At 33.8% G+C, this 13,605-nt stretch overlaps 1 protein-coding gene across 3 annotated transcripts in view; it reads left to right on the plus strand.

The window, feature by feature from the left end:
* The first annotated feature begins 1,393 nt into the window (after window positions 1-1,393).
* LOC107091971 (solute carrier family 41 member 1-like) overlaps window positions 1,394-13,605 on the plus strand; it is a 46,390-nt gene continuing 34,178 nt past the window's right edge. The window contains exons 1-3 of one of the 3 annotated variants that reach the window (XM_015386226.1): window positions 1,394-1,555; window positions 1,652-1,680; window positions 6,529-6,879. In XM_015386226.1, the coding sequence (XP_015241712.1) occupies window positions 6,574-6,879 (306 nt within the window). In that variant the 5' untranslated portion in view covers window positions 1,394-1,555; window positions 1,652-1,680; window positions 6,529-6,573. Of the gene's footprint in view, window positions 1,556-1,651; window positions 1,681-3,805; window positions 3,932-6,528; window positions 6,880-13,605 lie in introns of those variants that run through there. The other 2 variants (XM_015386228.1, XM_015386227.1) reach the window with 2 other exon arrangements.

The raw sequence follows: 13,605 nt of genomic DNA on the forward strand, positions 1-13,605 counted from the left end.
GAGTTCTTGCAGATTTGATAGAATGATCACACAGCGGTGATCTTATTGTTAAAAAACTCAATTTAAGTCCCCAAATGTTTTTTCCCAGAGCTTTAGAACGTGTCAACAAATGAATTGTTTGTGAAATTATTCAGTGTAAATTTGATAAAACTTTAAAAAGTCTGTAATGTTTAAGCCATTTAGTGATTTATAGTCTAGTCAGTAATAGTGTAATGAGTCAAGAACCAGGGTGATGTGCTCCACTTTCCAAGTTATAGTAAGGACGCTGGAGGCAACATTCTGGATCAACTGCAGCTGTCTGTTATCAATTATACTGAAGATAAAAAAAAAAATTATTAAGTTTTCAAGCTCCTGTTCAGACAATTGTCCTTTAATCCTGGAGATGTTTTTTTTAGGTGACAGAAGACTTACTTTGCTGCTGTGATATTAGTCTTTGAAGGTTCAGGTCTGAGCCTATAGCTACACCCAGATTTCAAGCCTGATTGGTAGTTTTTAGCTGTAAAAACTGAAGCTGTTTGCACATTTTCTGCCCTGATATGATCTGGATCTTAATGGGCGGCTTTGGTTATGCCTTATTCAGTTGTAGAACATTTTGGCACTTCCAGTCATTGAGTAATACTTTCTATTTATTTATCACTTGGTGACATTGTCATGTATAGATGTGTGTCTTCTTCATCCTTAGGTTAACTTATGTTGTTTTTTGTTTATATTTGAGCATGAAAAGTTAAGGAAATTGTTAGGCTCAGAGATGAACCCTTGGTGATTTTGTAATTTTTTGCTCTCTGAGGTAAAATTACCAAATTATACAAAAAAATCCCTGACCTTTAAATAGGATTTGAATTAGTTCAGAGTTTTCAACCCAGTATTCCAGACGCTCTAATAGAATTAGTGTAAGTGCTGCAATAAGGTCCAAAAATACCAGCCCTGTTCAAAATAGTCTCCTTAGATGTGTAAGTATTTCTTATGCAGACTGTATTGGTAAACAAAAAAAAGTAAAAGTCAGTTTTTATAAATGTATTCATATAGTGATACATTAGATTACCACTTTTAACCTTTTCCTTTAAAGTGGTGGTTGAGTTTATTGCAAATCAGAATGCACTTTCTTATAAAGTGGCACATTTCATGCAATTCTTCAAAACAAATCATGACACTGTTGTCCCACATTGTACACTAAAAACTTATGATGTAATCAAATCACAGGCTTGTTATAATACAGTTTTATCGACTGAAACAGTGAAATGATCCAGCTCCCTGCTGCTGTCAGCCTGCATTCAAGAGATGGAAGGAGACAGCAGGACAGGGGGATAACTTTATCTGCTAATGCCATGTAATTTAAGACGGTGCCCCAGGATGCATGCGCAGTAGCTCATACACTGAACATGCACACATGAAGGGCCTTATCTTCAAACGTATATGAGAAAATGGAACTATAGCCTTACTTTAGGTATAGAAACATACACACATAGTATAGTAGGCATACAGAGTTATTTCTGGGACCTTGGATCAACCTCCATTTTGCCCAGACTGTTTGGAGAACTAAGGCTGAAGACAAAAGGTAGGACTGATCAATAAGACAAGAACTACTTTAACTAAACCAAAGCTCTATCGGTAATTTCTTTATTTAAAGGTTTATCTTTGTTTCTTCCTGTAGTAAGAGAAAAAAGGCAGTGGAAGCTTACAGTAAGTCATAATACATGCATGTTAATGGAATGTTGTGCAGTGTTAGAGTGGTCACACTTTAAAGCATGGTTAGGTAATGGAGAATACCACATGCATAAATGTCACTGGAGAATTCTGTCACTGCTACTCTGGTTGATTTACTATTTGTCATGTATTAAAAAATGTAATCCATGCAGGAAGTTCATAATCTTTAGTTTCATATGTTAATAGTTTTTCACATTGAAATATGTTGCTATCTATGAACCAAAAGAGTTGATGTGCTTAAAGCGTCAGAAGTGGTACTATAATCCTAATGCTGCTCTAAGTCAGAGATATCCAGACCTTTCAGCTTGTGACCCACAAAATAGAGCTAAAGTAGAGTCATAAACCAAAGAATTAATTGAGTATTCAAACAATTCTGCAAAATTAGACACCTAAAATGTATGACTAAATAATACAAACCTTGACCAAACTACTTTAACAAAAACGTTTAGCTTCATTTCTTTTGAGACCACATACTGGTTGATCATAGACGCCAGGTGGCAGTCATGGCCCCAACTTTGGGAATCAAACCTCTAATAAACACCTTTTGTGAGTTGCCTTTATTGCATTTTATTTTGGGGAAACACAGTAAAGCAAACTAAGCTGATATGCAAAATATTTTTCTAGATTTTCTCCTGTAAACATAAAATCAAATATTTTGCTTATTCTCCAGTATTCTGTGTCATATAGGGACTTGCAAAAGCATTACATGTAGATATTTGAATTTAAAACAGGTTTTGTTGGTGTGTTTGAACATGCTGCTGTGTTTGTTTCACTCTTTGTGGTGAAGGTTCACATATATTCTTGGATCAGGGCAAACTAGTCAATAGGCAGTCTTTGGCAGTACATCCAGTTATGGTGAGCCATTAGAACATATAATCTTTTTTTTTTTTTATTATTATTTTGGTTTCCAAGCCATTGCTTTTAGGATTCATCTTGATAAGAAAATACAGAATTATATAAACTTAAATACTTTTTTCTAATTTATCATTAAAATACATTTTAGTACTGTGAATAAACTAAGGTACCGCTAAAAAATCTCAAAAAGATCAAGTCATAAAGATCATAACTTAAAAAAAACATTTTATTATAGAGATAAATTGATTTGAAGATATAATGATTTTTGATTTAAACAAGAATTAATTAAAACTACAAATGAAAAATGGAGAACAGATAAGCGGATCATGGTTTGTCTACAGTGAAAAGAAGGACTGTGTTTTTACTTTTGCAGTCGCCTTCTTGGAAACACAGAAAGGAGCAATCGGCTAAGTGAGCTTAGTGATTGGAAAAAATCCTGCTTTCCTTTTGAGACAACATGAAAAGTCAGCTGAGTATAAAACATAAAGAGGAAAACAACAAGAAATGGGCCAAGAGGAGAGGGGCCAAAACGTAGAACAAAAAATGTATTTCTATACTATTAAAGAATTCTGTATCTGTATACAGTAATGGGTCTGTTTTATGTGTTGTCTTATCAATTCATGGGCCCCCTGCCTGTTTTTGTCCTGGGCCTCAAATTTCCTAAATCTGCTCATGTCTCTAATAACTTTGGAAACTTTGACATTTACATTTTCTAATTAGGAAACAATAAACTAAATCAGATGTTTAGGGAAAAAAAACAAAAAAGCATTTACGTTCAACTTGAACAAATTAAAGCTAAACAATACTCCAAATCCAAACAAACCCAAAGCATCTCCCTCCCTCTCAGTATGTGTGGATTCCCCTTAGGAGGCTGAGTGGAAACACCGGGTTCTTCTCAGCAAAGCTCATGGGGCCGCTTCCATTTGCTCCCATATGGCCAGGTGACCTCAAAGAAAATGAAAGAGGCAAGAATAAAAAGGGTTCTTTAAGTTACAACATTATAGACAAACTTAAACCTTGCGCCATTACCCAATTTTTTAAAAGACAGAAACTGCCTATTTGCAACACCTATTAGTGGTAAATCCCTCACATTTAGATCAACATTGGCTTGTGAAAAAGCTAGAAATAGAAATGTGATAATATGATACAGTTGCTTGCCATACTCCAGCTGACACGCTGAATCGACACGTTGCCGACCAATTTTTCACTCCAAATCTGCTCCAATCAGAGCGCGCCTGGCTTTGTGACCATGGTTACCGTTACAGCTGTATTATGGGATGTACACATGGCAGCTTCCTCTGAGGAAATGCACAGAAACAGAAAACATTTACGGCGGGATGTTATTAAAGATTCGTGGTGTTTGACGCAGTGGGTGAGTCCTGGACGCGGTTTGCTGCTTTTAATCCCCTTCCAGCCGGCAGTTTAAACGACTCAACAGTTAATAAATGTCACGTTACCGGGTCTTAATGAAAGAAATAAACTGCAAGTTTGTTGTTTGAAGATTTTTAATTGATGTTTCGAAACATGAATAATGCAGTTCTAAAACTTTGTACTGTCCATTAAAGAAACCTCATTGTTTGTAGAGCAGACTTCAATGTTAAACCCGCAGGATTTGAATTGGGAATTGTATGGAGGACCAGGAGAGCCATTAAAAAAAAAAAGAAGAAAAAGAAAGAAAGAAAATTCTGACTGTTTTAAAATAAAAATGTAACTAATGCTATTACAAACCCCATTTAAAAAGCATTCTGTAAGTGAAAATTTTAAATTGAATTATTAGAGGGAATGGAAATTATATTCATTAATCTAGGGCTGCAACTAACAGATAGTTGCAAATTGATTAATCTGTTGATTATTTTCTCGATTAATCGATCAATAAATGATTACCTAAAGGTTTCTCAAAAATGATTTTTTACTGAATCAAACCAGGTGAAAGTAAAACTTTTCCTCTTGAGGAGTTCTGGATAAAGCACATTGATAAACAAAAAAATATATATTTTTTATCTTAAATGCAAAAAGTTTTGCAAAACAAAAATTATATTTATATATATATATATATATATATATTTTTTTTTTTTTTTTTACAATTTTCAAATAATTACTGCTCTAAGTGGGTCTCTTTGTCAGCTAAAGGCATGTTTTAGAGACTATATACTCCAGTGAAAGATTAATCGATTAGTAAATTAGTGGATGATTATTTCAATAACAGATTAATCATGATTAATTAATTATTTTATGCTATAATTTGAAAATGTATTTTCAAGTTCTCTTTCAAAATGGAGATATCAAAAACACAATTCATTAATCTTATTGTAAATAAAATAAAAAAATTCTGTTTTCTTTTACGACTCGAATTTTTAAATCCTTTTTGCTTCACATTATCCTTTCCATTTAGCATTTCTATGACTCTTCTAAACTCTGACTACAATAGGAGCGACAGATTTGCACTAACTTTGCTATTGCAGACAGAAGAGAAACTGAATAGCATCCCCATTTAGAAAGGAGAGGTCATAGTTCTGTATCAATGAATTTCATTAAGAACCTGTCTTATGAATGCTGGAGGATGTGTCAAAGTCTTGCCTTAAGTGCAGAAGTCTTCTTAAAGCACTTGCATCATCAGTAACTGCACTGGGTCTAGGCTCCTGGAAATACTATATGGACAGTATACAGTAATAAGAAAATGTAATGGATTTAAAATTGCAAGGTAAAACAAATAGAAAAGGAAGTTTGATAAGGAAATATATTACAATCAAATTTATGAATTGGGGTTTTTCAAATCTCCATTTAATAATAGGATTTAAAAAATATATTTTCAAATTTCAGTATTTAATTATGGATAAACAACTAAAATTCACCGTTCCTCTTTGATAATTCAATATAAAATGTGTGAGCTCCAATTTGCATTATATAATTTATAGAAAAATAAGCAACAAAAATAAACAGTTCTATGTAATATGTGCTAAATTGAATCTCCAATATCAAATTTTCAATACTGATGCAGCTAATTAGTCAATATCAGAGCTGATATTTGATTCATTTATCTGATAGGTCCATGTCTAATAGAGTGTATTATAATAGAAATAACACCAACCCAAATCTGAAAAACCCATAGAGGAAATAACAGTTTCTGTAAACACATCCAAATATTGTCTAAATATTCACCTATGTCCTTTAATTGTTAATGATTTCATTTTAATTATTATTATTTTATGTAAAAATGAACTAAATAAGGACTAATTGTGGAAACTTACTGTTAACTCAAATGTTTTTACATTAATTAACTTAAATACTTTCATTTTCAAGGCTCTAAATTATTTTAAATGTCATTTTACACAGGTTTAAAAATGTGTTTAAATGAAATTGTTTGCCCTGTAAGCCATTGGTTACTGCGCACTGACAAACAACCAAACCACATGGAGCTTAAATGCACCACTACGCACCCGATGGAACCGCTCTAGAGTTGCTGCAAAGGTGCAGCACAGTGGCACCAAGGCGCTTCCACTCTCAGTGGAAACTGTAGATGTGGGGCTCAGTTGCTCCATTTGGCTACATCTATAGGCCCCTTTGATATACATTGTCGATATGAAAAAAACCAAAGCATGACCAACAGATACTCATTTTAGGTACCTTCATAGTATTTTATTTTACTCCATCTCATATAGAACATGGGATAATTGTTCTTCATAACTGGATGTTTTTTTGTTTTTTTTTACTTTCTTTACCGGACAGAACTAATGAAAATATATATATGTTCTCTAAAGAATAACGGAGAAAGATTTAAATCTAATTGTTCACTTAGAGGAATATATAAATTTATGAGAGAAAGATAATTTGGAAATTGGAAATCCGTCTGTATAAAAGCGTATTTTTTTCACCTGCATTTAAGGGTTGTTTTAAAGTCGGGTTGCATGTCGAGTTTAGAAATAAATGCTTGTTTAGAGCTAATTTCTTATTTCATCTTGTATGCTTTAGGATTAAACCAACCCAGCCTGCCTTGTCAAAATTACCGCAGCCATCATGCCTGGTGATGATAAACCACAACAGACCCGCCACAGGAAGAAGAACAAAAAGTCCCGCTCCAAGGGGAAGAGTCCTGGCGGGAGTCCTCACGCTCCCATTCAAGACATCTTAGATGCACAAGATGATCTCATATCCTCCCATATTCTTCAGCCTTCTAAGAAGCTTCTGGAGGAGAGGCCCAAAGGTTCAGTCACCAAAGTGGAGGAGGAGTCGGCCATACTGATATGTCTTCAGGTGCTGTTCCCCTACCTGCTGGCTGGGATGGGGATGGTAATGGCTGGGATGGTGCTGGACAATGTACAGGTAAGTTTAACAACCTTTATCGTGAATTTCTGTTTTAACACCTTTTTTTTTTTCCCCAACTGGTAAAAATTGTCTGCTTTCCATGTAAACAATAGTCAAGGATAAAGGCAGGATAATGTTGGGAAGGAACAGGATAATATGGGTAAATCAGGACCAATATTATCATTGCAATATTAATTACAGTTAAAATTAAATAAATCTGGCCCTACAGCTTTTGTTTGACATTAGATAACTAAAAAATCTACCATATACAACTGTGTGTTTGTGTTGCAATGGATGGATATGTGGACTATTATAATATATTATATATTATAATATATAATATATAATTTATATCTGTGATTTAGCTCAAATGTCATGATTTTTACTAGCTTTATTTGCAAACTGGTTGCTAAAATCTAAAAACAACTTTAAGGCTCTTCACTTCCCCATTTCAAACTTCAGCATTCCTGGTTGTTTGGCTCCCATTTTTATCATGTATAAAAAATGAACGTGGACTACAGGACATCATTCAATTTATACAGATGCACCAACTAATCAGCCGGCCAATCAGCTGGCCCAGACTACAGATTTAATCTATTTCAGCAGATGTCTGTAAATCTAGTTATTGAATACAATTTTTATTTTATAATGAGAGCACTGCCTCTTGTGTTTTATAAACTACTTTATATTGTTTCACACATTGTTTAGTGTTTTTAATAACAGAGATTAGAATATTGGTGGTGTAATGTGATATACTGTAGGTTCAGTTAAGAAAATGGTACCCGCCATATTCAGCATCTCAATTTCATGCTTTAAAAAAAATCAGTGGTCAAACAAAAACTATGGATGGTTTGCCCAATTTCATACCCGTTTTAAGAAAGTTTTTTCCTTTCTTTAATTGACAAAAAGAACAACGTGACCATTAGAGTTTTGCTGAGCTTGACTGTAGGTGTGAATAGAGAAGGATTGTCTTTTTTAATGTCAAATCGAATGCAATGCTAGCTAGATGCATACAGGTAAACTTGCTGGTTGTTTCAGCTGATATGAATGATGCTGGTGAGATGAAAACGCTCCAGTAGAGCATCAAGGTGCATACACAGAGCCTTTCTTTAACAGAGTAGAACTCTGGTGGGTTAGCTCCTAGAAAGGTTTACTCCTGTTCTATTTCATCTCTGGAAGTTAATATTGATCCTAATATTGTTACTCGCCTGTTTTGACCAGTTTTAGACCAGGGCATGATTTGCTGATAAGTGAATGACTGAAAAAGCAAAATAAATGTGAAAGAAGCTAAATAAATCCGTGTATGGTATATTCTTTGTTTTTTTTCGTTTCAAAACAAAAACGAAAAAACTAAACAAGCATGTGGTTTTTCTGTTTTTCCGTTTTTAAAACCTACAGTAAATAGAAAAAAATGAAAAATCGAATTAATAGAAAATCAACAGCGTTTGAGTTTTGTTTTGCCATCTAAATGAAAATAAAATATGGTTGTTGTTTTAATATGTAGCGGTACCGGAAATGAAGTCGCTAAAGAAAAATAATTTACAGTGGATGAAGACGGCATCAAAACAAACCATTTCTAAACAAAAGGCAATGGCTCCACTTGAACCGTTTTCTGCCATAAGGTGCGTTGAATTAACAACAAAATAAAAGTTTGTCTTTGGTTTAACCATTGCAGTTAAAAAAATCCCAAAACGTACCCTTTTTTTATTTTTGTAAATGCCGTTTTTCTAATTTCGTTTTAAAAACAGAAAAACAAAACACCACATGCTTGTTTTGTTTTTCGTTTTTGTTTTGAAACGAAAAACAAAAGAACGAACCATACACGGATTATGGTGCTGTTTTGTTTAGTTTTGGTCTGCTAATCTAAAGGGGTTAGATATTATAACTCCCCCATGGTTGGTTGTTTTTTTGCCCACTTGGATATTTTCAGGTACTTTTAATCTGTTTTAACTAAAAGGTCAAACATACTTTCTAATTTCCCTCAGATTAAGAGTATTTAATTTGCGTAGTAGCCCAAAAATAGCTGTTACCATTTTGCTTTTTGTATTGGAAAAGTTGTTTTTTCTGAACTTAAATAAAATTGCAGTTTGTGGTCAGCAGTAGATAAGCAGTGCTTTGCTAAGCTGGAATATTATGGTTATATTGTGTTTGGTTACATACTGAATGTGGGCAGAGGCAGGGGAGACAGATAATGCAGTGGTGTGCAATAATATACAATATTATTGTATTATGAGTGCAATAATGATAGTACTGTGCAATCCGTCTTTCTTCTTTAAGGCCCCATTTTAACTTTGTTTAGAATTCTGCTGCTGGTTTGAAAGTCAAATCCTTTCCCTGGTGCATTCAGAGTTTCTGAACAGAATGACCAAGCAGAATACAGAAACAGCTGCTCCACTCTGAGCACTTTGTGTTTGAGTGCCTTTGATTGGATTATTTTTTTTCTATAACATTAAGATAACAAGCCTCCCTTGTCTTTGTGCTGCTGGTGTCCTGAACATCTACAGCTCGTGGCTCTATGTACAGCAAAATCTAACAGGTTTTCCTCTGGAGTTTCCCATTTTTAGCTTCATAGGTTAATTCTGACCCACTCTCTCATCCCTGCTGAGGAAAACCATGCCAATAACCACATTGTTGCTGCTATCCATAGGATTGCCATCCAAATGGTAGGTTGATAGATTCAAACCAGCCAAAGACAAAACCATATAGTGACAACCTGAGTAAGAACAATTAGGGCATGCATAATATTAAGATCTTATGTAATATTTGAATGGAGGGCGTGGCTGTGCATTCTAAGGATGTAAAATGGATGTAGGAAATGTGTGATTTATCTATCGCTGAACGATATTGCAAAAAAAGCAAACTTGTGCTTATTTTCAACTGATATTGCAATTATTTTATTGAGATTCTTCTTTACACTGAGCATGTAGATGTTTCCGTTTTCATGAAAGCCTTGAAATCTTGCTTGTCCAGAGTCTGTAATTACAGGACTTTACTGTAACGGTTGTGTGAAAAAGTTCTTCCTTCTACTATCATGCATTGATCTGCAAGCTAGCTGCAATTCTTTCTTCCCTTCTGAGTGGCATCATACCCACTCTAGGCAAGGCAAGGCAAGGCAAGGCAAATTTATTTGTATAGCACAATTCAGTACAAAGACAATGCAAAGTGCTTTACATGATTAAAATAAAGGAAGATAAAACAGAATCAAAGCAAGTAGGAAAAAAAAAATAAATAAAAAGTCTAAGTGTAGTACCACCATAAGGGCTGAAGGGATAAATTCAGTGTTTTGCTCTTTTAAGATGTAATGTGACTAAAATTTAGTGCCTCTGCGATTTGAATATTTTGTTTTTCTAAATTGCAATTATATTGTAAATGCATATTGTAATATTGTAAATGCATTTCCTTTAATTTTCCTTTTTTATCCATTATTTCTCTGTGGTAAAACAAAACCGGTTTATTTTTCTTAAATAATGCCAAAGTTATTAGGAAATTACATTGTGCATTTGGAACAAAATCCTTACCCCCCAATCCTAAACAGTTTTGTTCTTTTAATCTGGATTTTCTGGATAGGACAGATGCGGTTCAGGAGGAGCACAATATTGGTAAGATCCTCCCTCGCTTTATCGAATACTACTTAGGGATTTCATCCCATTGATCAAAGAGGAGGGAATTCTTCAAAGTCACTGAGTTGATGCAATCAGATTTGTATCCATGGATAGAAAACTTTTAATCTGTTTGGATTATTTGGTTGAATTGTCTGAAAATTGCATGTGTTGTAAATTGGTACTATATAAATAAACAGAATTTAATTCTTCAAAAGTCAACCAATGAGTTTGCTCTGGTTACTCTGGTAGCACAAAATGCCAGAAGGTTACAGTAGGGTGCAGGTCAGGACTGCAGAGGCTATCCTCTCCCAGCTGAAGCTCCTGATCTGTTCTATGAGACGTTGTTCAAATTAACATCTTGGATGATAGTTTGGTTCCTAAGAAGGGAGATAAAGGAGTTACAATCTGATTTTATCTTATTGCTTTTGCTTTTAAATATAAGTCTCATTTTCCAGTCAGTGAGTTTCTACTCGACTGCTCAACCCACACATACATTCATCCTACAAATATATGAGGAAATAAATCTTCACTCCTAGATTTACTGCCAAGAAAAATTGGTACATCAGTAAAAAATATCACTTTTTATTTGAACAATATCTTTCCAATTGGAGGGACTTTCAATTACCTTTTATTCAATAACAATTATAGATTGAAGTCACTGAAGCCTATGATACGAATAACAGCATTTTGTTGATAGGAAAAATCTAAGAAAAGTTAGGAGAAAGATGATTAAAAACCCACCAGTATGCTCGTTTAAATATTCCCAAATAATAAAAGATTAATCCAGTTAATCGAGATTAATTGATTACTCAAATAAACGTCAATTAATTAGAAACCGATTAATCGTCAACTTGAGTATAAAACATGCCTGTTGCTGACAGAGCGACCAAATTAGAGCAGTAATTGTACCAAAATGATAAAAAAATATATAAACATTTTACAAAAAATTGTAATTTAATCTGTCATTATACTCTATCCAGTACGCCGGAGTATTAAGGCTAGGCTTCAGATTCTTATATATATATATATATATATATATATATATATATATATATATATATATATATATATATATATATATATACTTTATTTACTTTTTTCGAGAACAAAGTCAAAATATTACGACAATAGAGTCATAAAATTACCAGAATAAAGTCGCCACATAATGAGAATAAAGTCGTAACATTATGTTAATAAAGTCATAAAATTACAAGCATAAAGTCACAACATTACGAGAATAAAGTTGTATTTTATGGCAACTCCGACAGGAAGCCCTTTCTTCCCTAAAATGAGGAATGTGGAGCATCATGTGAAGTTATACTTTGGCATCGGTTTGATAAGTAAGGAAATCTTTTAGCACCAGCATCAAACTGGGCAGAAGGTCAAAGTGGACTCTGGTTGCTGTTTGGTTCCACTGGTCGGAGCGCCAAGCTTTCTTTCTGAAACGGCCCGGGTTGTGGTATAATGACTTCATTCTCGTTATTTTTCAACTTTATTCTCATAATATTAAACTTTATTCTCGTACTGTTACAACTTTATTCTCAGAGTGATTTTATTCTCGAAATTGTATCACTTTATTCTCATAATATAATGACTTTATTCTCGAATTAAAAAAATAAAAATCTCTTCCCTATCCCTAATACTTCTTCATAATCCAGAACTCCAGAACTTGCTATCTGATTATTAATCAATAAATTGAAAAAATAGTCTACAGATCAATCCATTTGCAAAAGTAATCATTAGTTGCTGCCCTAATTCATATGCTGTCCTAATGCTGTGCAACTGCACTCTTTAAAAACCTACTTAACTGTAAAATAGATGTCTGTCTATTGTTCGGCTACTTTCAGAGAATTGTCGATTGTGTGTTTGCGCAGACGTGTTTGTGGTCTCATCATTTCTTTATCCTTCACCAGTATCCATAATATTTGGTCTGCAGCCAGCTGGGCTGCAGGAAATCAAACATGCTGCTGTGTGTTTTACGATGTGCTGCATCCTCTCCTTTCCTCCGTCTGTCCCACACAGATAAATTATAACATGTATTCATATTGTGGATTGTATCCTCTGCCTCTGGTGCTCATTAACAGACCTCCAACCTTCAATTTAATAAATAAAAAAATTCAAGAAACACTGCTTTAACTAATTGGGATTCCGATAGTAGATTATTTTTAATGTTTCTGTTTTATCAAACCTAAGCAACATGACACAGCCAGCATTTAATTTTATTATGAAGACATCATTAAAACCATCTGTTAGGTTTAATAGACCTCTTGATACATATCAGCTTTATTCCTGCTTAATAAAAGCATAATGTCCTGTGTAGAAATGAGCTCTGAAATCGCTGATAGTTGGAAGGCCTTCCAGAAGGCAGTAAGCGATAAATGATTTGACAAACAAATTTAAAAAGTGTGCTCAAACATCCACAGCAGAGGATTGGGCGCCTAAAGACTTTGGGCCTGATTTGCAAAGATTCCAAATATAGAAGAACTACATTTTTAATGGGTTGATCTACACAGATTGCTGCACAAATGTTCAGGCATGCAAAGTAGTTTAGTACCGGCCATTAAAATGAGCAGATAGAGTGTTCTTCAGAGGACGTCATAAAAAAAACAAAAAGAAAATCGGTTCTAAGCCATGTAGTTAGAGGTAATGATGAAAAAATGTATAAAAAAATGTACGATTATAGTACTAAATAATTATAGAGCACTTTACACAGGATCCTATCTATTAATTGGTACAAAAAGGTGTAAAAAATACAATGATGAAAACAACTAAAGATAAATATGAATAAATGAAATACAAAACAAAAAAGAAATGTATTGTTGATCAAAATTAACAGTACTTCTGAATGGATATGTTTTAACTGTAAACCCCTCCATGTCTCAACAGGCTTTTTTAACATAATTTTTTTTTTAATATGTCTATATAAAAATGCGAAAATAAGAAAGAGAATGTCTGCCATCCCGCGCCATTAATTTACCCCACCATTTTTTACTTTATTGATGTTATTCTACCATTTTTTTGTTTTACTTTGACAGTTTAAATATGCTTACATGTGTACAGAATCTCTCTCCACCCTCTGCCATTGAACAGAGGGTGCTTTGTGGCAGGCATTTGTGCTTAGATTTAAAAGTGTAAGATGGTC

This window comes from Cyprinodon variegatus, unplaced genomic scaffold (genome assembly GCF_000732505.1).
Source record: "Cyprinodon variegatus isolate N-32 unplaced genomic scaffold, C_variegatus-1.0 Scaffold360, whole genome shotgun sequence".
In the NCBI taxonomy this organism is placed as follows: Eukaryota; Metazoa; Chordata; class Actinopteri; order Cyprinodontiformes; family Cyprinodontidae; genus Cyprinodon; species Cyprinodon variegatus.